The 27,065-nt window shown below is 41.9% G+C and overlaps 1 protein-coding gene across 11 annotated transcripts in view; it reads right to left on the bottom strand.

Moving 5' to 3' along the window:
• Positions 1-27,065, bottom strand: part of RBFOX1 (RNA binding fox-1 homolog 1) — a 371,606-nt gene that overhangs the window by 102,908 nt on the left and 241,633 nt on the right. For 10 of the 11 annotated variants that reach the window (XM_008141611.3, XM_008141613.3, XM_028145557.2 and 7 more), the window contains exons 3-6: positions 26,112-26,255; positions 18,392-18,445; positions 10,569-10,661; positions 8,772-8,832 (exon numbers count right to left, since the gene is read on the bottom strand). In XM_008141611.3, coding sequence (XP_008139833.3) covers positions 8,772-8,832; positions 10,569-10,661; positions 18,392-18,445; positions 26,112-26,255 — 352 coding nt within the window. The remainder of the gene's footprint in view (positions 1-8,771; positions 8,833-10,568; positions 10,662-18,391; positions 18,446-26,111; positions 26,256-27,065) is intronic. The other variant, XM_054714703.1, reaches the window with a different exon arrangement.

The following is a 27,065-nucleotide window of genomic DNA, read 5'->3' as shown; positions in this document are numbered from 1 at the left end:
CTAAAGAAATAGAGCGATTCCCTCCTTTGATTTTCTGCCTATACAAGTTAATAGAATGGAAACTACTGACCAGCCACAGGTGAACCTTTTGAAAGTGATGTGGTAATTAATTTTCCTCCATATCAATATTTTTTAGAGCCACTACATAATTTCCTTCTTTTATTCTTTTATGGGTCACCACTAAATAATTCATCGCATGCCTCTGTGTGTTAAGTTCACAAAAATTTGAAAGCTCACAGGAATAGAATTCTTTGCAGCAATATCTATATATATAAATGCCAAAGCGACCAAACGACCGGTCGACCGGTCACTATGATGCACACTGACCAGCAGGGGGCAGACACTCAACACAGGAGCTGCCCCCTAGGGGTCAGTGCACTCCCACAGCAGGAGCGCTGCTCAGCAAGCTTACCAAGTGGTGGCAGCAGGTGTAGCAGGGCTGGGATGAATGGAGCAGCGGGGGCTCCTCTCCAGTCACCTGCTGCTTTGTGTACTATTACACCCCTTGGGGGATGTTGGGCTGCCGGTTTTGGGCCAAAACTGGCAGTCCTACATCCCCCGAGGGGTCCCAGATTGTGAGAGGGGCACAGGACAGGCTGAGGGGCCTCTACTATTCTGATAATTGTCATTCCTAATGATGACCCGGAGACTGTAGACTTCCAAAGTGCTTTTAAAATCCTAAAGAAAATGACTTTTATCCAGTAGAGATTAAGTATGGAATATATTTCAGTTGCCTTCAAGAGCCATACCAATTCCTAATCAATGCATGATATCTAAGGTGACTTTCAAATAACCTGTATATAAGATGACCAGCATGCTATAATTTTCCAAGTTTTGGAAGGAGCATTTTCTGTCAAATGAATCATGGCCTTTCAAAAACTTTTACTCAAGAAAAGAGCATAGAAGAATATTTGCAAATCAAGAAGCTACCCATATGAGAGACCCGCTGGTCACTATTTGGGGAACAATCTCAGAAGAATGAGCATGTTTTAGGGTTCGGTGATCGTTTCCTGCCCCTGCTGGCACATCTTTATGAAAACATCCATCATATGGAACTCCTGAAAGGCAGTGAAGGACACGTGTGCTGCCTTTTGTGGAAAACCTGTGTCCTTGGGCTGAGAGTCAAACACAGGAGGTCCTTGAGTGAATGTTCCTGAGCAAAGGCAGTGGTGAAAGTTGGGATGTGTGGGAAGGTGTTTCTGGCAAGGAGAACTCTCAGCTCTTTCCAGAAGGGAGAGGTGTGATACCCCAATGTCTGACCGAAGTGATGTGCCTGTAAGAACAGCTAAGAGGTGACCAAAATCTACTGACCCACTAAGAGGCTCCAACATCTCACTAGATATGCCCCCAGTGGACTTGAGGACTTTCTAGAATACTCGGAGAAAATGTTTAGTTTCTATGAACTTTCAGTTCCAACTTTAATAAGCTAGCCGGTTTACAGTTCCCATGATGACCTTAGGATAGAGTTTTTCAAAAGGTTGTCTTTGAATTACTTGGGAGACTTCTTAATGGGAAATCCTTAGCTATATTTCAGACCTACAGAAAGAGACATAAAATTCTGATACCTATTGTCCCAATGGTTTCTTAAACTTCATACTGACAACTTCCTCTCTCATATTAACCACATCTTGTCTTTTAGGAGTTTCTATAGTGACATAAAAATAAATATTGCCCCAAACATTTCAGAATATGTGTTCTACGAATGCAGAGAATGACTTCAATTTGGCCAGTTGAAATCCCGCTGCTTCTCAAAGAAGAAAATACCCAATTCAAGAGAACCTAAAACTGATGTTCATGTCAAGTTATTTGAAATTAAAGAGAGAGAGAGAGAGAGAGAGAGAGAAGAGAGAGAGAGAGAACTGATTGCAAATAAAGCTACAGGGTTATCTAAACATATTTAACATTCTCTTTCTAGTCCATAGAAATCTAGAGTTTGTGAAAGAAATCTATATGGAGCTATATTAAATGAATTATTTATTTATTGCCCCTTCTTCCCTCTGCCCCACCTTTTACTGGTAGTGGAGACAGGGTCATTTTTTAACACTACTCAAGTAAGATTTTTCTTATAGGCATCCTTATCGGCTGTCTTGAATTCTTCAGTTGCACACACCATTCACTGGGTGTGGACCCATCAATTCACTTCGATGTAACTGTCAAAGAGAAGTTATACCAATGGTCTTTCATTTCCTCAAAGAAAGAAATTTTTCAGAGGTATCTAAGATGGCCTAAAAAATCATGTTTCTCTCATCTGCTTTTCTCTTCCTCATTTCCTTGGGCCAAGTAATCTTTCCTTCTATCTATCTATCTATCTATCTATCTATCTATCTATCTACCTACCTATCTATCTCTATCTGCTATCTATCTAATCTCTCTCTTTTTCCTCTATCTCTCTAGACTGATTCCTTCACTCTTGACAACTCTGACCTGATTTAGGTCTCCAGTGTCTTCCCAGGGGAAGCTACTTAATGCCACTCCCTTCCCTGCCTTTGAGCTACTCCCTGATTCAATTCCCAGTTTTTATTTCCTGCATGGCTGTTAACGCTACCTGGGTTCATCTTTTTTCTTTCTCTGCTTGTTAATTGTCTTTATAACCATCTCCTTTATTAGAATTACTGGTAAAGTGAGCAGGTCTGACATCCAATATGAATTCCCAGCATCTAAAACTGCATCTGGTGAATAGTCGGTGCTCCATACATACTTAGTTTTGCTCTAAAGGAACTGAAAGAATATAAAGCTTTTTCTAATAGACTCATTCCCTTTTGGTTAGGATTCTATCTTCTTTCAACCTCCAACGACCTGCTTCCTGATATACATCTAATAAAGAAGGACCCCGTTACGGGTGACAGTCTTCAAGGGAAAGGTAATAAGAATACAGCCCTTGAAAATCACCTCTACTCAGACTTACAGAGCTCAGGCAGGCTTATGGAAATGTATGCAAATTGCATGCAAATGGACTCCTAGTCCCTGTGACTCCATCTAGTACCTGGAAGAGACCCTTGGGATAACCCTGCTGGAGACAGGAGCCTGCACTGTCAGGAAGACGGACAAAATGATCCCAGTTTTAATTTCTCAGGCAGTTTGTGTACATCCCCAGGCCTTACATATTCACAGATTTTGATCAAGGACATTAAACCGAACAATGAGGCTTACCACAAAAAGAGAACAGCTGATTAAGCCCACCGCTCCCGGCCTCCCAGGGCCCCCCATAAAACAAGGCAGTGGAGCACAGACCAGACACATGGGGGTCTCTCTCCATATCAGATGCAGGAGCTGTTTAGAGAGACCCCTCTGTAGCTAGGCCTAGAGGGGCCACCTCTAAATCAGTGCTCCCATCCTCAAGTTCAGCTTCTCAAAGGTCATCTGCCAGCTTCCCATAAAGACGCTGGCCAACATGCCTGCTGTTAACTAAGGCTCTATTAGGTGTTAAAAGGCAAGTCTGAATGTGTACACACACACACACACACACACACACACACACACACACACACAACACACACACAAAACCCAAAAAACAAAACCTGAACAGGCCTTCTCTAGGGCTTTACTGGTGTGGGGCCACATGCTAATTTGTCTACCTCAGGGAAGGCCTGTGTGCTTGCCTTGCAAACGTGATCATGAGACCTAAAGTAACCACAAAGGAAGGTCTGAAATGAAAGCTTTTTAATTAAAAAGCAGTCTATTTGGGATAGTCATGTCCTAGGCTGGTATCTTCCCTGACAAAGAACAACTTTGATCTTAACTGAACTTAGGGTCTTTTTGCAACTAGATAATCTATTTTTGGAATATCAGGGTAACTTGTAACTTCCCTTTTTCTGGATCCTTCAGAGCACAACCATAGGGCAGAGACCACAAATTCCCTCATTGTTATTTGTTGTCATGTTAATTGTTGACTGTTAACTATCTTATGCCCACCTATGTAAAAGAAGCATTTGTCTATCATTTTACTTTTTAATCCAATCCCAGAGGTTTCCCCACTTTGCTTTCTCCCACCTCCCTAATCTAGCACCAATGGATTTCATGTAACCCAGTCTTATATCTCCTCCTTTGATGGTAATTTATAAAATATGTGAAAAACCACCATTCTCCAGAGCATTATCTCAATATTTTGAAATTCTGTTTCCTGGCAATTGTCAACAGTTTGGCTCAAATTAACTCACAAAAATTCTTTACAGGTTTGAATGTTCCTTAACGTTGGATTAGATATCAAAGAAACACATTCAAGAAAGTATCCTTAAATGCACCACAGGAGTTTCCCAAACTGCACATCAATGTTTTCTAAAAACATGTACTGAGGATACCAGGGCCTGGTCATTGAAATGGGGCATGAGGCAGTGCCCCAAATGAAGAGTTAGTGGTACATTGTGTTTGGTTCACTTAGTATCTTTTCCTTCCTTCCTTCCTTCCTTCCTTCCTTCCTTCCTTCCTTCCTTCCTTCCTTCCTTCCTTCTCTTCCTTCCTCTCTTCCTTCCTTTTCTTTTGTTCTTTTTTTTTCCTGCCACATATATTTGTTCTCAACATTTAGATTTCATCTACAATACAGGATTTCTGGTTCTCTTGAAACATTATTAGAAATGGCAACTTTAGATGGCTGGAGGTGAACAGAGATCCCATTAAACTCCCAGTTAGTTAGTCACCACTACTCCCTAGTGTGTGCCTGGCTTGGAGGATACATGTTGGCAGTCTTTCATTGTTACCATGTGCTGTTTTTCCTTCTAGTAAAGAAATGTCTTGCTTTTCCCAGTATATAGGTGAAAGACAATCTAAAAAGACTGTGAGTTTCTCAGCCCTTCTCTGTTTGCTCACTTATTTTACCTGCCTAGCCTCTACCAGCATCTGAATATTTGATCCTTAAACTAGTATGTTTGTCAGAAAATGCAACTTACTACCTATAGTAAAAAACAAACAAGATGGCTAGATATTGTTGAGATTATAATCTCATTGAATTTTTAGGGCACTCTGTTCCTTGGCACTGTGTTGTGTACTTTATCTCCCTTAATAGTCACAAATATCCTCTTTAGTAGATCCTATTACGTCTGCAATTGCCACTGGTGTGTGGAGAGTTTAAGCAACTTGCCTGTCGGTCAGTAGCTAGAGAAAGGCAAAGCTGATAGCAAACTCCACCTCTCTCTATAGTCTCTTTGTCCAGTTTTTATCCTTCCTAAGATCTCTAAGAAATAAAAGAGCTCCATCTAACCCCCACACTTCTCCAATATCTAGGAAATCCCTGAGATTCTGGTTCTCAACTTGTGTTGCAGAGCAAGCATTTGACTTCCAATGGGCAGAGTAAACCCCAACTCCTCTCCGAGTATTGGAATCCTCAGGAAAAATCAGCACTACGGAAGTAGCCCCATTTTCTGTTTGTGGAGCTTTCTGATGGGTAGAGTTTCCAAATCCTTATATGTCATTCTATAGTCTTCTCTTATACCCAAGTTAACTGTTCTGGGAAATAGAATCCACGTCCTCCATGAGAGTATTAACTCTAGTCTTCCATAGCACAGTCTCCTAGCCATCTGTCTCATTGCACTTAGGGTCCAATGTTATTAATCATTGGAAACTTTGCAGCTACTCAAACTGCAGCTACTCAAACATTGGCTACACGAATGAAGGAATGCATGGCTGTGATGTTGGCATTAATAGTTATATTTCACCATTTGAAGATGACCTTAAAAATGTGATGACTCCAGTAATGTATAATTTTGCTGAACATAAGTTTGATGGTTTGTGAGAATGAATAAGGTAACTAATGAATCTCACAGATCACTTAATTTTCTCCTTTCACTGTAACTTCATTGGTCCTGACTTTTCTCTTTTTCCCCTGCTTTATTGAGGTATAAGTGACAACTAAAATCAGTACATAATTAAGGTGTACAACTTGTTGATTTGATATTCTCATACTTTGTAAAATATCTGTCACACTCAAGCTAATTAGCATATACATCATTCCACAGTTACCACTTTCTTTGTGTGTGTGTGTGTGTGTGTGTGTGTGTGTGTGTTGATAATATCCCCTCCTACCACTCTTGTTAAGGATCGAAGAGGGTCTCTGCATATTTTCAGTTAAGTTGTATTGCAATTTATCAGAAATGTCTTTGTAGTGATGATACTCATGAACTAACAATTGGAAAAACTTTGAGAACTGCTTTCTTTGAATCCCAAAGGTCTCCAAGGGGTCCAACTGTCTTTATGTAATTAGAATTTGTATTGGATTTTCTAAGTCACTTCTTCTGTGACTGTCCATGGACCCTTTAGGTACCACACTCAGTCCACGTGTCAGGATAAGCCTCTGAGTAGCCCCTTTCAGGTACATGGAGGAGAGGCCCACGTGACTCGTTGCTGGAAATTAAGAAGGCGTGGCTACCGGGAATGGAATGTGGGCTGCTTATGCCAACATCTGGCAGGAAGTTGGGGTCCACACTGAATAGCCTTGCGTTATCATCGCTGGTTGCTATTTGAGTGCTGTTTCGCTAGATGATGGGGAAAGTAATGCATTCACATACACACAGGAATGGCCAGAGATTGTGTTACTTCACAACAAAAGCAAATGACTTCACTAATTACTTCCTTTTGTCTAGCCTCAGTTTTTGCATCTTTAAAATTGGGATAACTATTTCCTCTCTATAGGATTTCCTGTGGGCCCAGGGTATTTAATATGCTTCGCCTACCGCCGCACAGTTAGTATTCCAGAAATGTTGGCTGTTAAATGAACGTGCTTTGAATTGTGTGCAAAATCCCACAGGTCCAGTTTTCAGCCCCTGGGTATGACATTGATCAATAACTCTTTCTTTAAAATAAATATGCATACATATGGCTTAAGGAATAATATTTAGCTTCCTGACTTCATTTCCTCTCATAAACAGTACACAAGAGCATCTATGCATATGCATGAGAACGTGCATGCACACACACATGCTCACTACTTCATAATTTTTTAAAGTTCCTAACAGTCAGGGTGATGGTGTCATGTATTAACTCTGGCAAGTGGCAGTGCTCTCATTTTGACCCAAGTAGAAAGGCCTCAGGACCCATGAATCGGAGGTGGCTTCGTTGCAGCACTGGGCAGCCAAAGTCTGTTGTGAAATTTCTATTCCATTTAAGGACAGGTCTTGGCTGCTGGAGCTGAGAAAATGGGTCAGCAGAATAAATAATTCTCCTGATCTTTCAGCGGAGAGCCCTATTATATTGAGAGTATATATCTGTTTAATGATGCCCCTTTTAAAAATATGAACAAACTTATTTAGCCAAATTGGCAGCTGCTGGCACAAGGAAGAAGAACAAAACTACCAACGCTAATGATCATAACAAAAATAAAATTAATCCAATCAGCATGAAAGTTGGAATAAACCCATAGATCCATGTATGGAATATTATGTAACTACTAAAAAGGATGAATCTGGTCTGTATGTATTTACACTGAAAGAACTCCATAAGGATTTATGAACGCCAATTAAAATGATATGTACACCATTATACCATTTACATAAAAAGCATGTACACAATACTGTGAATGCTGTAAATAGATACTTACTCCAGATACATGCAAAAATGCAAAATAAAAGTACAGACATAGATCTGTAATGGAGGCGTCCTCTGAGGAGGGAGAAAGGAAACCCCGTTGGTAGTGGTGTTATTCAAAGTATATTTTAGCCTTTTCCTTAATGTTTCATTCTTTCTTTTTTTTTTTCAAATGACTCTACATTTCCATGTTTTATGTGTAATTAAAATGTTAAAAATGGAAAATTCAATACTTTCCCTTTATGACAGTAATAAAATTATTCTTAAAAACCTATAAAACAAAGAAAAAATATCTTCCAGTCTCACAATTCAATTCAGCCATTACCACTTTGGTGTAATTCCCGTCATAATTTAGTTCAAATCATGCTATACATATAATTTTTTATTTGAAAAAATGTTCATTCATTATGGGGCTCTCTCAGTTTTAACTCTGCTCCTTTTAATGGGTATAATATTCCACTAAGCATATACACTTTAATACTGCATTACTTCCTTTATAATATTTGGTATAATTAAGTATCTGATCAGCATATCAGCAGCCTTTCTCCCTATATATCTTAAGAGAGATGTACCCTGAGGAGGATTAAAGAATCAAAATATTGGAATGTAAAGTGACTTTCCATATATATGTGAGTCCTTAGTGTGGGGAGTGTGTGACACTTGGCCGTTAGGGAGGGCCGGAATGCACTGTCCTGAGGGGTCAATGAAACATCCTCACCTGACCCAAAATGACCAGAGAGTAAGAAGCAAGCACTCACACATTCTTCTCTCACTTCAGAACTCGTCATGAGGGACCCTCCAAGCCCCTTCAAAAGCCTAATAACTCCAGAGGAGACTCAAAGAAGGAACCAAATTCTGCAGCCACACACCCAAGAATGACTAGTGATCAACGAGGTGATGGTTAACAAACAAACAAACAAACAAACAAACAAATACAAGCCTCCACCCTCCCTCAACTTACTATTATAACAACAAATTAAATGATCCAACCAATTCTCAAATAGTGACTGTATCTCACCCCCAAATGGGAGCTATCCTAGAGAGGCTGGAAGAAGAGCACGCAGGTTAACCTGCAACTAACCCCGGCCCATTGTGGAAATTATCTAATTGGCTCAGATGGTTCACTGTAGCAGGTCAGCAGTAAGGACACCCTCGCAGGTGAAGGCAAACGGGGCTTGTTGAAACAGATTTTCTAGTGAAATTACTTGACAGGTTCAGAGGTACAGGCGACTTCTGGTAACAGGCCAGGGTGTACTCACCATTTGTATAAGGGTTGACGGTCTTTTTGTTTGTCATTACACGTGCTGTGGCATTATTTACCTATGCACACAGAAAACTCAAGTGAGCACATATCCCGGGGCCAACCCACAGTTCCATTAGTTGCATGCATTATGACTGTGATTACTTACTTAAAAAAATAAAATAAAACAAAACAAACTAAAATGCATTTTAATTTATAAAAGGCAGTAGGTGCATAACAAAAATCATACATTTTTATAATTACATTTACTTCATAACCATTTTAACTTACAAATCATTTCAATAAAGCAATGTCATATCATTTAAGTTTAATAAGGAGACAGTAAAAGCAAATTAAAAGGAACTGCATAATTGAAGATTTAAAAGCATGCGTGTACTCCATGGTAACACAGAAACAATAGCTTTTCAACAGAAAATAAAGTTCATATGAAGGAACATGCAGTGGAGTAGAAGGAGGGAGAGACAAGGTACAAGGGAACAGAAATGTCAAAAAGAGGGACAAACAAGTTTTCGCCGTGTGCAACACGTTGGGAGGGAAGAACCATCGGGGGAAAGCAACATCTAGCATTCAACACTCGGAACAAGAGCCTTTGACATCGCAAGAATTAACAAAACCATTCAAGCTTTAAAGTCACAGCTAACGAAAGGATAAAAGAGAGGGTGCATTGTTTAACACAATATGGAGTTAACGATCTGAGTAAGATGTGCACCGGTCATGTCTCAATCCAGTCAGTGCCTTCCAGGCTAGCTTAGAACGTACACTCAATTACAGGCGTACCAATATCCAAAAAAATAGAGCATCAAGAAAACTTAATATGACAAGTCAAAAAAAGTCACGTGGTATATATATATGTATATAGAGATATCAGCACTAAATACGTGTAACGGCAGATGGACTTCACCACTTACCATTCACCACCATCGCCAGCATGGGTTTGTATACAGTTACCATGGTTACTGAGAGTTTGGTGAGGGGCCTAAGCGTTATCGTCGAGGGGGGGAAAATAAAAGGCAAAATATGCAACATCTTACTCCAAAGACTAAAGCATTCGTAACTGGTATTTTTTTTTCTCTTTTTTTAAGTTTTAACAAATATGACCCTGTGGCCACGTTGAGGGAGATCCAGTGGTAGAAGGAGGAGATTTCTGAGTACCAGAATTTTAGCATCAATTTTATCCATGAAGAGGGGCCAGATATTGAACAGGAAATCCTGTTTGTTTATTTGCTTTATTATCAGAAGAATACAAAGGTTCAAACTAACTTCTTAAAAAAAATGAAAGGTTTAAAGACAAAACCTCTCATTTTTTACCAATATAAAACAATTGTTCTTTTGATTGCTATTTCTTTCACAATTTGGCTTAATTTGCACACCACTGTGGATCCCTCGTCAACCCTGAGTGGAAAGAAAAAAAAAGAAAAAAGAAAAAGAATCTGCTCTGTATGTTGTTCTGTTTTTGCAACACTCTCTCCACTGTCTGGAACCTACTGCACCCATTGGCTCTAACACATGGAAAATAAAAGAATCAAATCAAATCAAATAAAAAAACTTTCAGATTAACCTTGTTTTGGTCTCACGTTTGCCATCCACCTTTCAGCAGTATTAAGAGTAACATAATAAAATAAAATGAAAAAAAAAAAGTAAGGCCAGTTTTCCTTTTTATATATAAATATATATATAAACAATGAGAAGGGAATAGGGTCACATACAAGACACAATGATGCATCTGAAACAACGAATGAGCGTGAAAGCAGACATTTATCAAAAAGATGTAAAGGAAAATATTTTGAACATGCACCTCGATTTTACGGCCCTCTACCACGGTGCCGTGTAATTTCTCCCTCGCCCTGTCCGCATCGGCACTATTTTCGAAAGTTACGAAACCAAATCCCTGCATGCAGGAGGGAGAAGGGAAAACAACATGCAGATTATTATTTCAGTCAACGACCACTGTGTAACGTTCTCTCGCTTTAATTTCTATGTCTTGTCCTGGCTTCCGTTCTGTAACATGCAAATTAGAGAAATTATAAGAGTACTAAGATGTGCAATCAGTAAGCAACAAATGTGAACAAGATATTTTTTTTTCTGTCACCAGTTAGCTGTAACCCCTGAAGAATTCAAAGAATGATACCCAAAATACCTTTCTAAATGTCACTACAGAAGAAAATAAATCTAACGGAAAGAAAATGAGATCAAAATAAATGTACGGTGTCTTCACAGAGAATAAAATGAAATAACAAGGAAAATAAAAAGGGAACCACTTTCTTTACATGCAAATTAAGAATAAAGTAAAATAAAACGTGTGCACAGAATTCAACAATGAATGCCAAAATCTTCTAACATTGCCTACAGAGTCATGCCGTGTGGTTTTAAGAACATCTCTTCCTCATGCAGTTTTAGGGTTATTCAAATTGATCAATTCTACAGCCTTTACTTCTCAAAAATAAAAATTAGAAGCCTACAAAAAAAAAGGAAAGACCTTCTTTATAATAAATCTTAAACTCTTGGCTCTAATAAATAAAATAATCACATGAAATGAATAGAAATAAACATCAATTGATCAATAATGCAAACAGTTCAAGTAAGTCTTTCGTAATAATACTTCCCCCTCCCATAGCCAAAAATGATATACATGCTTAGAAATTTGTCAGCTCCCCAGACTACTTTATTAACAAAAAGGGAAATGAGTCAACATATGATAAAGTTCTAACACATTACGTTGGTTTTCACTTGTCAGATTAATAGGTAGACAATAAAGCGGCTTTGTTAATAGGATGTTATCTAAGATAACACGGGGCACTTCCTCTTCCACTGGTAGATAAACATCCACCCTTCACTTCACCACTGGCAAATTTTGTGTTAATTTTTCAGCCTCCAAAAACCACCCCACTAAACATTACACTGTCAAAAGCCATCTTTTTTTCTTCACTGACACTGTTCCTAAGAAGAGTACAGAAAATATGACACATTATTTTTAAAACCCCTAAAAATAAGTGTACGACTTGTTCAGATATATACACCAACCTTTTGAAACGCTGCCAGTGTCAATTTGCCCAGCTCGTTCTGTTTTTCACAGTGTAAACTAGGTGAAATAATGCCATGTGTGGGGATATTGCAACTATGCGTAAAGGTAAACGCTGGCTTTAAGCTTAGCTGGGGCAGGAAGGTATTCTATTTTACAAAGAATAAAATAGACAGTGATTGTAAGTAAAAGGTAGTCATAACCAACGAGTGTTAACTCCCAATCACTCACGAGGTCACTAGAGAGTTCTCCAAAGCTCAGGGCATTTGGGAAGGGTGCCCTGTGGTCTGCCTAACGGAGAACTTTCCAGTGTTAACGTGAGCTCATCTGTAGAGGACACCAGCTGTGAATGGATTCAAGCTAGAGGGCGTGCCTCTTTGGCAGGATTGCAGAGTGAAAAAGTAAATTTCTTTAATTTGGGGGGTGGGCGGAATTACCTTTCACAACATTTCCCATGGTGAGGATCTGTGATTAAGATAGGTCTGAAATGTTTGTCCTAGCACGGTTGCTTAGTGGTTAAAGCATCAGCCCTCAGACTGAAGGGTCATGGGTTTGAGTGTGGTCAAGGGCACGTACCTCAGTTGCAAGCTCGATCCCTGGCCCCAGTCAGGGTGTGTGCAGGAGGCAGCCAATTGATGTGTCTCTCACATTGATATTTCTCTCTATTTCTCCCCCCTCCCTTCCACTCTCTCTGGAAATCAATGGAGAAAATATCCTCGGGTGAGGATTAACAAAAACAAAACAACATAACAAAAAATATAGGTCTGAAATATTTGATTAATATAAGATTATATGCTCCATAAGAGAAGGGCTCTATTTAGGTGGTATGCCTATGTTTGGCACTCCGATAAATTTGCTAACTGAATAATAATAGCTCTTTGCTGAGCAAACAACATAATTTGGGGGGTTTGCTCTCTTTGATGGCTCTGGGTTCCAAGCTTAGTTGCACATCAGAAGGAACTGGGAGCATATTAAACACTTAGGTGCCGAGCCCTGCCATATATCTACCAGATCAGAATCCCCAAGAGGAGCCCAGGAATCTGTCAAAAAAGCTGCTGTGTGGTCCAGCCTTTGGGTTCCCATGGACTCACAGCACCGAGCACCATCAAAAGAAGGCTTCAGTTCTTTGTATGAAGTAGAATATTGTCCCACCAATGTCTATAGTGCAAACCTATGGAGTGGGTTGAGTTTTTGAGGTGAATATCTATCTGACACAATATTTGGATGTTAGATCAGCCAAAATCATATTGCAATGTTCTCATCCTCACCTATAATCCAAATTCCCTAGCATCCATAGCCATGCCATACATTTAAGGTAAAGTATTAAGGGAAACCAGGATTCCAGCTATATCAGGGGCAATTCTCTCACTAGGCAAAGAAGGAAAATTCCATAGTTCCAGTCATAGATGGAGGGGCTTGGTGGCATCATTGGTGTCTATGGGCACTAGCAGTCATTATCACCACAGTGCTGGGAAGAATGTAGGTGAACCTGAACATTCAACCTACCTGTCTAACATCACCCCAAGGAAGCGAGTTGTCATGAATCTAGTCTGAACCCAAGGCAAACCATCCTGGCCTAAAAATCTGCATTATGTATGCCAAGGAGGAATAAAGATGAAGATGCAAATATATTCTGAATCCCAAGGAAAGTTGGGAGGAAGACTCCATACCATTGAAATAAGGATAGTACTTTATTATTAGCAGCAGTACTCTCAATTTCTGTTAAACTTCTCTCTCTCCAAGCTTCTCAATACTTCTCTATTCAAGCTGACGAGTTCAAAATTGTGTGAAGTTGGGTTCATGTGGGTTCATGAATAGCTTGCTCCAGAAACAATGCCCCAAATACCCAAGGGGCTTTCCTTCCTGTTCCACTGGACCTTCATATAGCCCACCCAGACAAGGAGTGATAAGACCTCCTGCGTCAGATGTCTGCCAGAATTCTCTTCTGGGGAAGTTCACTATAACCAGAGAGACCGTCCCCCGGCCATTTCCAGGGACCCTCTCCATCATGCGGAGGTACCAGGCAATGCTGCAATGGTGCTGAGGTGGTTTCTTTTGACCTGTCTCGTGGTCAGAATTCTATCTCAAGCAACCAGCAACTTGCGGTTCTTAAAAAATATTTTGAACATTTTATCTCAGTCTTAAAACGGGGAACAAAAGAAGAACATTCTAGACCTGGCTTGGGGAGCATAGGAACTGAGTGTAATGCTGATGGGTAGCCCCTTAAAGATGGAGTGCACAGCCCTAGCCAGTTTGGCTCAGTAGATAGAGCATCGACCTGCAGACTGAAGGGTCCTGGATTCGATTCTGGTCAAGAGCACATGCCCGGGTGGCGGGCTCAGTCCCCATAGGGGGTGTGCAGGAGGCAGCCGATCGATGATTCTCTCTAATCATTGATGTATCTCTCTCTCCTTCTCCTTTCCTCTCTGAAATCAATTATAATATATATATATATATATGTATATATATATATATATATATACACACACACACATATATATATTAAAGAAAATATGAAGATTACATGAAGAAGGCACTATGCTGCTGGAGAGGAGGATCTGAGACATGTGCCCAGGATGGGATGGCATGATTCACAGGCAAGATAATGTGAATCTAAGAGAGACCACCAGACTGGCATGGCTTGGTTATTTTTAAAGCTTTTGGTGAATCGTGAATTCTGATTTCCCCATACCCCAGTTATTTTTCTACTTGGTCTTATAGCATACTTTTAGGTGCTAACTTCCTTTTTTTGCATGAATGCAAATACATTTCATATCTCACGCAAAAGCTCTGAAGGATGGATGAGCACACTGACTTTCCATCTGACAGGAAAATCCAACCCCTCTAGTTTCTGGTGCAGAAAACTGCTGTCTGTAAGAGGGAGCCGCTGATAAGGCTCTGAAGGTTCATTTTCCTGTGGAGTTAAGAGCTTGTTTCTTCTTTGACCTTTGTCCACGCAGCTCTTTCTCCTCGGACATCTTCCCTCCTCCCCTTCCCTGGGGAACTCTTACCCATCTTTCTCCTTCAGCTTACATGCCCCTTCTTCCCAGAAGCCTCCCACCTTCTAACAACACCGGCCTGCCCGTGTGGGCTCTCAGCAGCCTCTCACTCATCACAGAGCACAGCATCCTCTACTGCAGAGGCCTGTCTCCACGGCCAGTCTTTCCTGCTGCTCAGGAGTCTGTGAGGGTGACGGGAAGCACTCCTGTCTAGCTCACGGTTGATCAGCCCATCTGGTACCTGGAATATAACCCATACTTACAGAAGTCTATGGAGCCAAAGGCCAGCCTGTATATTTCCTAGGTATATTAAAAAATAGCTATATTTGTCTGTATCTTCAAATAAAACATTTCAGAGCCAAATAATGTTTTTAAATCCCCTAAGAGGAAAAATGAATTATAGCATCTCTCACTCCTAAATGCTATCTAGTTCTCATTTACAAAGTTTGGCATAGGTTTGTTGTTTTTTTAATGTGGTTACCTTGTACACTTCCTATTCATAGATGAATGCATTAAGCATGTTACTCATTCCTGGATAACACAGATACTCCTCGTGTAGGTATCTACACACACACACACACACACACACACACACACACACACACACACACCAAACACCCACAGAACACACGGCCATACTCACTGAGCATTGAGTGACCTACCTTGGGAGCAGCCAGGAGGTGAGCTCCCAGCTCTTAGGGCCCACCCACTTGCTGGCTGCACCTCCAGCACCCAATGATGAAAATGAGGTCATAATAGCGGTTCAGGTTTTTCAGCCATTAAAATGGAAATGTTCCTCTAAATAGGCCCTTTCCCCATAAAGGATGATGTCAAGTAGGAAAAATATCCCTGTGTGAGCTGTGTCCCCGTTTAGCAGATCCCAAATGGACTTTCTCCATGACTCTCGGCCATACCTAAACAGTCAGCCCTGACATCTGCCAGATCAGACCAGTTCTTTGAGAGGGAGCAAACCCACGGGGAGAGAGGGGCGATTTTTGATGTTTCCAAATTACACACACACACACACACACACACACACGCACGCACGCGCGCACACACACACACACACACATGCACACACAGCTTCACAAAGTCAGTGTCTGGAGGAGGCACACTTAAGTGGTCTTATTCGGAAAGCCCCAGAGACAGGCTAATCATGGGGATGACGAAGAGTCTTAAAAATAGCACTGCCATTGTCCTTTCAAAATAGCAAATGATATTCTTCTAATGTCCCAAAACAGCTCTGGAAAGGAATTAAATAGCTTTCTCCCACTGGCAAAAGTTACCAAACAAAGTATAAATTAAATATAATTTTTTTTAAAAACACACCTTTAAAAATAGTGGAGCTACAGGCTTAGATGAGAAGGAAGTTGGCCAACATTTCAGGTCCTCTCCTGTAGCTTTGCCCAGAATACCTCAATCTTGAGGGAAAAGGATGAGACTGGGCTCATTTTTCTATTCGTGCACTTGGCTTTGCAGGGGTAGACGTAGTCCCTGTGATGACTTCCATACGAGAAGCAGAAAGAGAGCTAACTTCTCTGTCCCCGAGCCTAGAGGTCAAACTGCCGACACATTACAAGAATGACGGCAAAAGGTCTGAAATGATAGAGTGGCAAGGTCCCTGAACTAGCAGAACATTATAGAGACTCTAATGGATTGATGTATCTGACTCATCTGGCAACTCACAACATCGTTTTGGCTGCAGAGAAGAGGACACTGGAATTTTCTTCCCTCAATGCCATTGGCATTACCCTATTCAGTTAATACTAAATCTACTCAGGAGCGAGGGGTACAGGCTGTCCAGGGGATGATAAATTCTAGTGTTCACTTGGTGGGGAAGACATGGTTCCTGTTCCCAAGAGGCTGGCGTTGCTACCTTAGATAAACCCGTTCCTCTGAGTAGCCCTCCCTGCATACTGACTTGTCCCAAACTGTGTCAGGGAGTGATGGGGCTAAAATCCGTATCTCTCTGTACCTGGTGAGCACTTTCTGTTTTTTGTTTTTTTCTTTTAATATGACTTCTTTAAAAATTAAATCTTTATTGTTGAAAGTATGACATATGCTCCCTCTTTGGTTGATCTCCTCCCACCCACCCACCTTCCCCTGCCTTCCCTGTGAGATTCCACAGTCTGTTCTATGCTTCTGCCCCTGGATCTATTTTGTGCATCAGTTTATTTTGTTCATTAGATTCCACATATGAGTGAGATCATGTGAGACTTGTCTTTCTCTGACTGGCTTATTTCACTTAGCGTAATACTCTCCAGGCCCCTCCAGGCCGTCTCAAGGGGTAAGAGATCCTTCTTTTTCACTGCTGCCTGGTAGTCCATGTGTATAAACGTACCACAGCTTTTTTATCCACGCGCCTACTGGTGGGCACTTGGGCTGTTTACATACTTAGCTATTGTCAATTGTAAGCACGTTCTGTTACTCCCCACTTTCACAGTCAGAGGAGGGGAGGAGAAGGGAGCTTAAGCTCCCTGAGGCCCGGTGGGCGGTTTCTCTGGAAACAGCTCAGTTATTGCAAGTGTTTCCTGTGTTGCTGCTGAGGTCAATGCACAGCTCTTACAGCATCTTCCCGTTACCCCTCAGTCTCTGCTGCTCTGCTGAGGGCACTGTTTCCCCGCAGGAGATTCTGACGGGGCTCCTGAATTCCCTGTGGGTGCAGGTGGAAGGAGGACACTTTCGCACCCACAAAACACCAGTGGGCAGAGGGTGCTGCGTGTTCAGAGGAAGCATTTGCCTAAAACAAGAACACTCGGTGTGTTTGTGACTTTAATAATAGGCCTGGCAGGTTTGTTAAAGCACAGATGGCTGGGCCCTGCGTTCGGAGTTTCTGACTCATTAGATCGGGTTTGGAGCCCGAGAATTTGCATTTCTTGTAAGCTCCCAGGTGATGCTGAGGTGCCGGCTGGCTGGGGGACCACATGTAGGTGACGGCTGAACAGAGGATGCTTTGGAAGCGTTTGGCCTTTATTTTTCTATCCCAACATATTTCCACTTTGAAAGCGCTGGAGCCTACTTAGATAACCACAGACTTTTACGAGTATGTGCTCTAGGAAAATCAACTTAAAATTTGGTTTCCTAGAAAAAACAAAATCAAAGCAGTGGCAAATTGCAAAATGTGAACTGGTAAACACACTAATGAAGAAAGCTAGATTCAAAAGGTTGGTGTATACGACTTTTTCTCCCCTACAGCCCAGGAAAATAACTGCACTTTATGAATACAGAATAATCACATATTTACCTGCTCATGAGACTATCAACTCACTTTTTAATATAAAGAACATAATTATCACTGAAAAACAAAAAAATGTAGCAACAACATTATTTTTTTAAGCATGGGTAATTTTCCTCTGGAAACTTGATCTATAAATAGATAGGTAGATCTAAAACAGCAGTTCTAAATGACCCCCTTCTATATTTAAAACTGAACCCAATGCATTTCCCACGATTTTGGAAACCGGAAGTGGTCTCGAAGGGAATGCCCCCTGAAGGGTATTTTCACCACGTGCTGATTAAAACAGTGCAGTTGTTTCCCATTATTCATAACAAGCGTTTTACAATAAGCTAAACGATTCCAAAGTGAATTAAGTTGCTTACCTTGGAGCCTCGCTCATTAAAAATAATTTCAACATCTAAGATTTTACCAAATTGCTGCAAAGAAATAGAAATATTTTATAAGCAATAAGAAAAATGAAAGAAGTCATATTATGCACATTGGTAATGGTACCCCAAGTCAGAATCGTCTGTTCTCTTTTAATATACAAGGATATTACATTTTATTTTGTGCTGTCATTAAACAGTGCCCTTGAACCAAGAGAAAAAACAACCACACATGTTATTTCCATGTTATGCCATACCCAGCAGAGTGAGAGAGCAAAGTAGGGGCCTGGTACAAAATAGGTAATCAAGAGGTTATTTCTATTTTCCTTTCTCTATGTGTGCAGGATTGCTTTCCCAGGCACTGAGCAGCAAAGATTAAACATGGCTAATGTATCTGCTGACCCTTCTAGGCCACTCCACTAACTGGAGAAAAACCCTGATGAAGTGGGATTTGGGTAGTAAAATGTCCAAATAGAATATGAGGTTGAGGATTTTGGTCACAAGCCCCCATAAAATAGCCAGGCCATGTAAGACAAATAAAGTACAAACAGATAAAAGCAAGATCCACTATCCGGACGCCCGTCAGAATCCACACACCAGCACAGTTGTGATTAGACCTCGGGCTGAAACGTACTTCTCTCCAGATGATTCTCCGTGTTGTTAAACAAACAAACATATTTTAGACAATTAGCATGAATGTGCTCTATAAAAAGTGAAGGCGATTCCACGTATTCAAGTCTAGGAACACAACTTCAGATGACAAATAAATTGGACAGTCGTGCATAATACAGATGCCTCTGTAGATTTAAATTTCAAATCTTCAAGAATAATTATGCCCTGAAGATAATAATACTGGGGATACACTTATTCTTAATACAATATTTGTTATCTAAACTTCAAATTCAACTAGCATATCTTGTATTTTCTTTTATTTGCTAAATCTGGCAGTCCTCATGAGAAAGATGTCAAGCAATTCTTGATTCACATTTTAAAGAGAAAAAGGAATGTGCACCCTGAAACCAGAAGCATCTGATAATCCAAAATCCTTTTCCTTGACCTTGGAATCCTGTCAGTTTTCTTCACTCACATGAAGTCGAGTGGGCGACTTTTGAGAGCAGGTGGGAGAGGGTGGCATACAAGTAGGTGACATGGCCCAGGGAAAAAGAAGATGGAAATTTTACCCTGATGCAGAAGGAGAGCGAATTTTCATGTTATTAAAAAATAAACAGGAGACCATAAAGTCATGTTTCCATCTCTTTTTCCTTTATTTTGAGCTTTCTTATTGTTCCATTTGCTTCTGCAGCCTCGATTTTTATTGTGTTATTTATTGCCGTAGGAGACTCTGCATTCTGTCTCTCCCATGGGTGGAAAGCATGGAGCAGCCTCTATGCAGCAAGGGACAGAGTGGTTCAGAGGGAGGAGTAAGACAGGGAAGGAACAATCTGAACACAGATTACTGAGGACAACCTGCCTGACCAGGAGCATCCCTCAGAGGATGCTGGGAGGCCCTGAGGGCGAGTGTCAAGAGGGTCCAACTAACATTCAAGAAGAAAAAAATTTGGAACATACAGAGGCTGTCCACTGAAACATACAAACTATCCTACCTTACTTTGAAAGACAGAAAAACATATGCATACTCGAGGCTACTCCTCTATCTATCTATCTATCTATCTATCTATCTATCTAAAAAGAGGTAATATGCAAATTATCCGGGACGCCATAACGTCACAACTGCTCAGGAGGAGGCTGTGTGTGCAGGTGGGCAGGAGGGGATTGTGTGCGTGGTGAGGCAAGTCACGGATGGCGCAGGCTTGCAGAGAACAGGGCCTGCCAGCTGCACATGCTGGCAGTCCCACCTCTGCTCATGAGCTGCAGAGGAAGCACCTTTTCTGACTGCTCATTGGCTAAGCTCCCCGTAGGCCACTCTCACCAAGTGTTCTTGGTAACTTGGGTAATAAGAATCCAAGAAGGTGATCTAGGGTTTTTCCACCTCACTCCTGGAGGAAAAAACTAAGGTCTGCTGCTGGAGGGGCTAAGAAATGTCATATCCTGCCCTAGTCGGTTTGGCTCAGTGGATAGAGTCTCAGCCTGCTGACTGCAGGGTCCGGGTTCAATTCTGGTCATGGGCATGTACCTAGGTTGCAGGCTCCTCCCTGGCTGGGGCCCAGGTCAGGGCTCATGCAGGAGGCAACCAATCGAAGTGTCCCTCTCACATTGATGTTTCTCTCTGTCTTTCCCTCTCTCTTCCACACTCTCTAAAAATCAATGGAAAAATATCCTCAGGTGAGGATAAAAGAAAAAAAAGAAAGAAATGTCATAGCCTATGAAAGAGACATCTTTAAAATGCCTAAAGAAAGTTGTCATTTTTTCATGGTGAAGGGACTGGAGTCCGTGTTGATGAAAACACCTTGGTGGCTGTGGCAGCTGGCAGTGGCAGCAGCAGTGGGATGACAGGGGTGGCGCCTTCCCCTGATTAGCCCAGTCGCCTCCTGCAGAGGGAGGCCAGAGGATAACATCCCCTAAGGGCTCCCGGATAGGAGAGGATGCAGGTTGGGCTGAGGGACCTCCCCCCCGCCATACACCGGGCCTCTAGTATAAATATAAATAGCTCAAAACCTTGAAATGAAAATAGTTCTTACTACGAGAAAAAGAAACCCAAAGCTATGTCATCCTGTGTCTTTGAAATATGCCCATTGCTCAGAATATGTATCCAGGAAGGACATCATAGAGTGGAATTTTTCTTGTTGAACACAAGTGCTTCTCTACTTCCCAAAGGATAGAAGGACAGGAAGACATCAAGAAGACAAGGCTCAACTAAGAGAGGAGATGGAGGGATGCTAGCATGTACAGGTTCAGTTCCAGACCTCGGCAATAAAGCAAATATAGCAGTAACACAAGTCACACACATTTTTGTGTTTACCATTGCATATAAAAGTTATGTTTACACTATACTGTAGCCTATTAAGTGTGCAATAGTGTTATGTCTAAGAAATGTACATATCTTAATTAAAAATACTTTATTGGCTAAAAAATGCTATCATCTGAGCCTTTTGCAAGTTGTAATCGCTTTGCTGGTGGAGGGTCTGACCTTCAACTTTCAATTTGTAAAAACAATGCCCTATCTGCAAAGCACAATGTGATGAAGTGCAATAAATGAGGTCTGCCCGTACAACGGAAACACCAAGAAGCATGCAGCTAACTCACCCTGCCATTTCTGGGTGCTCAGTCTTTCGGTCAAGAGAATACTCTTCTACAGAGCATTCTGAGTGCCCTAGATTTGGGCAAAGAAAATCACTAAAAACAGAAAAAGAAAACTTTCAGATTTGGAAGCAAAGGGTTTGCCATTGAAAGGTGAACTTAATCTCAGAGTTAAGCAATCCTCCAGCTGGGTGAACGCCTCAGAAGCAGTAACTTTGATATAAACTTAGAAAAGTCAGTCCACACAGATGCTATTATATGTATTTCGGACATAAGGGCCCGAAAGCACTCGCACTGATGGACAGGGAAGCTTAAAAAGAACTTCTTCCCAAACTATGAAGCAAAGGTCACCTACGGAACATTCTCTCAGCAGTCAACACAAAAACACTTCCTTAAAATAAGATCTCGTGTGAGAAAGAACCAAAGGAGAAGTACTCTTAGCACGTGTCTTTCCCCAAATAAAACGATGACACCATATGCCCCGAAATGGTCTCAACTGTTTGCCTCTTTGGCTGCTACCCTGGGGCTGATGATTCTCAAAGCCAAGGAAACGAGCCTTGAGAAGAATGCTGATGTCAGCCCCACGGCTGAGACAGTTGTGTACTATATTTATAGTATCAACAGTTTAATTGGGAAGTTGGTACTAATGATGTAAACACAGCTGGCACATTTTCAGTTTAAACAGACACGACTCATTCGCAGACATAACTAGCGTTTGTTTGCTCAACACCAATGTTGGGTGGCGTTCAACAACGTCTCAGAATCCACACAAGGTGTCTGGATGGCTGCATCCAGAAGGAAATCCAGGCGCTTATAGGCACGCACGTGGGCAAATCTGTCGCAGGCATTTGTAGACATTCTCAGATCAAATAATATTTCTCTGAAAAACTGTACAAGATGGTCAATGGATACAGCATGAAACATGAAAGTAAAGGTTAGTTCAAAGAATGTGCAGAGAGGCTAAGGAAAGGCATCCTCTGAGTTTTCTTGGGGTCAGCTTCATGCTTAGAATGCAGACCTAAGAGGCACCATGCCATGTCCAAGAAATCAGCTTCACTACTTATAATATCACAGTGGGTGGAATTCCTGTTAACACTGGAAGTGCAGCCATCTCTCTCGCTCTATGTTATTACTGCAGAGCTGATCACGAAAGCTTCTCTTGCATGCTCTGAAAGTCAGGGGATCTGCTTTCTGCTGACCATAGAGAGAGACTTCCGTAGATCGCGTGCATGCCCAAGTGAGTCTGTCTTTTGATAACAAAAGCAAGGCTGTGACATCAAGGGTCCTGTGCAAATTTGAAACCTGAACTCACTGAGCAGCTGTTTCTGAAAATAATTCTACAATGGAATGAGTTGTATCCATGATCTGGATAGATTATAACCACTTCTCTCTTCCCAAACCCAGAAATGCTTAACATTTGAATATTAGGTTAAATTAAGTTTCATATTCAGGAGCAAGATATTATAATTAATCTGTGGAAATCCATACATTCCTTTAATGGGATCGTCAAGAACTCAATGTAAAGGAAGTACAGGCTCATGAATGATGTCTGAAATGAGGACAGAGCTCAAGAAGAATGGAGCCAGGCCAGGACCAACATTCCTTCCAGTGAAACATTCAGAAGCAAAGTCTTGATCACATATTCAAGCCATTCACTCACACCCCTTTTGGTGCTTTAAAAAGACTTCTACTTTGGATAAAGTGGCCACATAGCAGCTAGGCCCAGGAACGCTCCATCTTAAATAGAACAGGAAATCTATAATGAGCTAGAAGAGTTCATGACAAACACGGAAACCCATGCCTCCAAAAGAGGAGAAAGTCAGAATATGAAGTGCATGTGGAAGAAAAGATAACCAGAATGGCAATAAGGAGGCACTGGAGCCACAAATTAAAAATAATTTAAAAAATGCGAGGCACTGTGGTAACCATTAAGCCCAAAGAGGTTGCAAACTTCAGGACTGAATGAGGAAGTTGTTATGAACATTGCCAGGTTTTCGGCAGTTTGAGAAAGGAAGCTGCTTTTTTGCCTTGTTGTGAGTTTTGTCTTTGTTTTGAGTTTGAAACTCCCCTGGCCACGTTGAGGAAAAGAGACAAAGGAGAAAAGCTCAGGGGCCTTGTGAGAGTTTTTCCCCATCATCGCAGGTACTGTAGCTCCTGCCAAAGTGAAGGGACAAAGGCAGAATATTCCACCAAAAGGAGAGAAGGTATCTCATGTCCATGTGACCTGGCAACTACCAAACAGGGGTTAAAATTGGGAAGCCAATCAGAATGTTTACAGATGCCTTCCGAAGGGATTCATGCCACTAAATGTATCAGATAACCAGAATAGGTTTGCCAACACCAGCATTTGGCTAGGAAAGATAGGCGTTTTTGTTGTTGTTGCTTTTTTTTAGTGTTAAAATTCCATTTCTTCAGAATGATGGTTATAAAACAGAGAGGCCTCAGATTTACAGCAGAGTCCCAGAATCCACATGTATCCAATAATATTTTATGGATGAAACCCATCACAAAAATCCTGCCTACTTTTCTAAATGGACACAGATGCTGTTTGTGATAAACAAAATACATTTTAATATCACTGAATGTACGCTGTGTTTTCTTAATGCATAAATAGTAAGTGTATCTATCATCTTGTCAGATTGACATCTTGCTAGTTGCTTGACAATTTTGACTTTTACAAAAAGTGGCTATGAAACCAGTCGATTTCCATCAAGGCTTGACAACTGGTAGTACAATGGATCTTTTGCCTCGTAAGTTAATAAATGAATACACCAAGACTTTGCTCCGTGCCACCTGCCCTACTACCCATGTAAGAGTAAGAGGTTCATATATTCACACACACGGGATCCCTTCTTCGGGAGTTCTAGCTGTGGGTATTGTGAATGCCTCCCCAACTTAGCAGTGTCGCTCTCCAGGAACTTTCACGATAACCCAGAAGACCAGGGAATGAAGAGCACCCTCGGGGGGTGGGAACTAGGGTGCACTGCAATGAGCGACCCCATGAGGGAGCACCGGATGGGCATCCAGAGGACCGAGTTCAAAGCCAACATCCCAGTGACACCTGATGAGCAAAGATGGGCCGGGGCGCAAGATGGCTTCCTCACCTGCTGTGGCAAAAGGAATCTGATGCCGCTGGCTTCCCGTCACTCAGACCTGGCCTGGCTGCTTTACACACTTAACCTCCACTTTCACTTTGAATGCTCTGCACTTTTCAAAGTCATCTTTGACCCGAAAGTGCCCGAGGGTATCTCTGCTCTGCAACAGTTAGAGAGGGCTCAACTCAAGGTTATTACCAAATGAGGGAGATGAAAGTGCAGGAGCTGACCTTTTCCTCTGAAATGTCAGGTTTCAAGTCTGGGTGTCTTCAATGTTAGGATGCCTGGTCCGCGTGTGTGTCAGATGCGCACTTGATAAACATCGTGCATGTTCAAGGAATAAAAGGTGCAGGCGAACCCCACAGTCGCAGGGCCATGAGCCAGAGCTCCCTTCTCGCGTGGGCAATGAAAGCTACTTCGCCCAGAACTAGGCATTCAAGTTGGGCTATTTCTTATTCCTTTTGTCATATCCGTGTGCATCCAAAAACCCCTAGAAGAAGAATCTCCAGGCAGACAACCTTTGCTCTCAGTCAAACGTTAAGAATGTCGTTCTGTTCACTGAATCCAACGCTGGGATGTCACGGATAAATAGACTGACTACGTTTGCAAACATGAATAGTATCCAAGCCCACGGTAGCTTCGCCCTTTGGCGAAACTGAGCCCAAGGACATGCCAAGCTCATCCATTCCCAAGGTGGACAGGGCAGATATTGTGCAGAAATACTGTCCGGGTCATGATGCCCCATGAGGAAGCAGCCCTATCATTTCTTTTCTCTGGGTGGGTGTGACTTCTGTCTCTGCATTTCGCCATGGTGGGGGGGGGGGGGGTAGGGGATGCTGTCATTGGCGCATATATCACCACAATAGGAACCTCTGAACCCTCACACTGCAGGGTGTAAGTCAGGCTGAGAAGTCTCTAGCTTTTGTTCTGTTTTTTTTTTTTTTTCTTTTAACGAAGCTTTAGAACTAATTCTTCTCTATAGCTGCATCAGCCCTCTAAATGCACAGTGCCTGGGAAAGGGTAAGGTGTGCTGGAATGCGTCATGGCAATCTGGCAACTGCCTTCCAGAGAAGAACCAAGATGAAACATGATGTTTCTTTTAGCCATGACATGGGGTCCGGGCCCCTCAATTTGGGATCACCAATGGGCTTGTTTCAGCAGTGTATTATCTGAGAGTTAATTTTCCATCTGATATTTCAGTTACTAATTAGAAAGAGACCATTTGGCAAAATGGAAACATGGTGGACACAGGCAAAGACATTTATACTAAAATCAGAGAAAGAGCCTAACCATACACCCACAAAATAGGACCTAAAATCCTCCCTTTTAAACGTCTCACCTCGTATTATAAATAGCAAGAACTTACATGGAGGGCAGGGCTCTGGCCCAGAGCAGGCCCCGCAGGGGAGAAAGGCAGTACTTACGCCAAACATTTGTCGGAGGTCCGGGTCGCGGAAGCGGAAGGGGATGTTGGAGACGTGCAGGCGCTTGGGCTGGGACTTGTTTTCTGTATTTTCAGAAGGTTGTGTCTGGGGCTGGCCATCCGTCGGCGCTGCGTCATCTGTCTGCTAAAAGAATGAGAGCAAAGCAAAGAGGCTCTGAGTGGACCCCAATGCTCTTTCCCAGAATGCTTTTGCATCCCCTACCTGGCAGGAAAATGCCAGAGCAAAGGAATAAAGGCAGGAAGGAACTGCTGAGTGGTTTTAATTCATGCAACAAAACTTGATTGAACTCTTGAGTGCCAATCATGGACCTGGAGGTGGATTTAACAGTGAGCAAAGCAAAAACCCCTCTCCTCACGGAGCATATTTCTCAGGGGGGGGGGGGGTGGGGGGTGGGGAGGAGACTGCCGCATTAATAAATATGGGCCAGAGCTGGTTTGGCTCAGTGGATAGAGTATTGGACCAAGGACTGAAGAGTCAAGGGTTCAATTTCGTCAGGGGTACTACCTCAGTTGCAGGCTGGATCCTTGGCCCTGGTCCAGGCGTGTGTGGGAGGCAACCAATCGATGTGGCTTTTTCACATCAATGTTTCTCTCTATGTGTCTCTCCCCCTCCTTTCCACTCTCTCTAAAACTCAATGGGAAAATATCCTTGGGTGAGGATTAACAACAAAAATAAATAAATAAAAATAAATAAATATGGAGCTGACAAAAGGAGAAAAGCACTCAAGAAGAAAACATAGCAAAGGAATGGGCTAGCTGGTGCTGGGGGCTGGGTGGGGAATTCTAACAGGCAGTCAGAGAAAAATGTCATCAGGAAGGGGATAAGACTCACAAAGGTAGGGGAAGGTGGATCCCTTACTCAAGGCTGTTCAAATCTTAGGACACACCCTACATAATTGTTGAGGTTGTGCAGATAAAATATTAGTACACACAC

This window comes from Eptesicus fuscus, chromosome 4, assembly GCF_027574615.1.
Source record: "Eptesicus fuscus isolate TK198812 chromosome 4, DD_ASM_mEF_20220401, whole genome shotgun sequence".
NCBI classification, from domain to species: domain Eukaryota; kingdom Metazoa; phylum Chordata; class Mammalia; order Chiroptera; family Vespertilionidae; genus Eptesicus; species Eptesicus fuscus.
The sequence above is the reverse complement of the archived record's forward strand: the minus strand, read 5'-3'. Positions and strand labels throughout refer to the sequence as shown.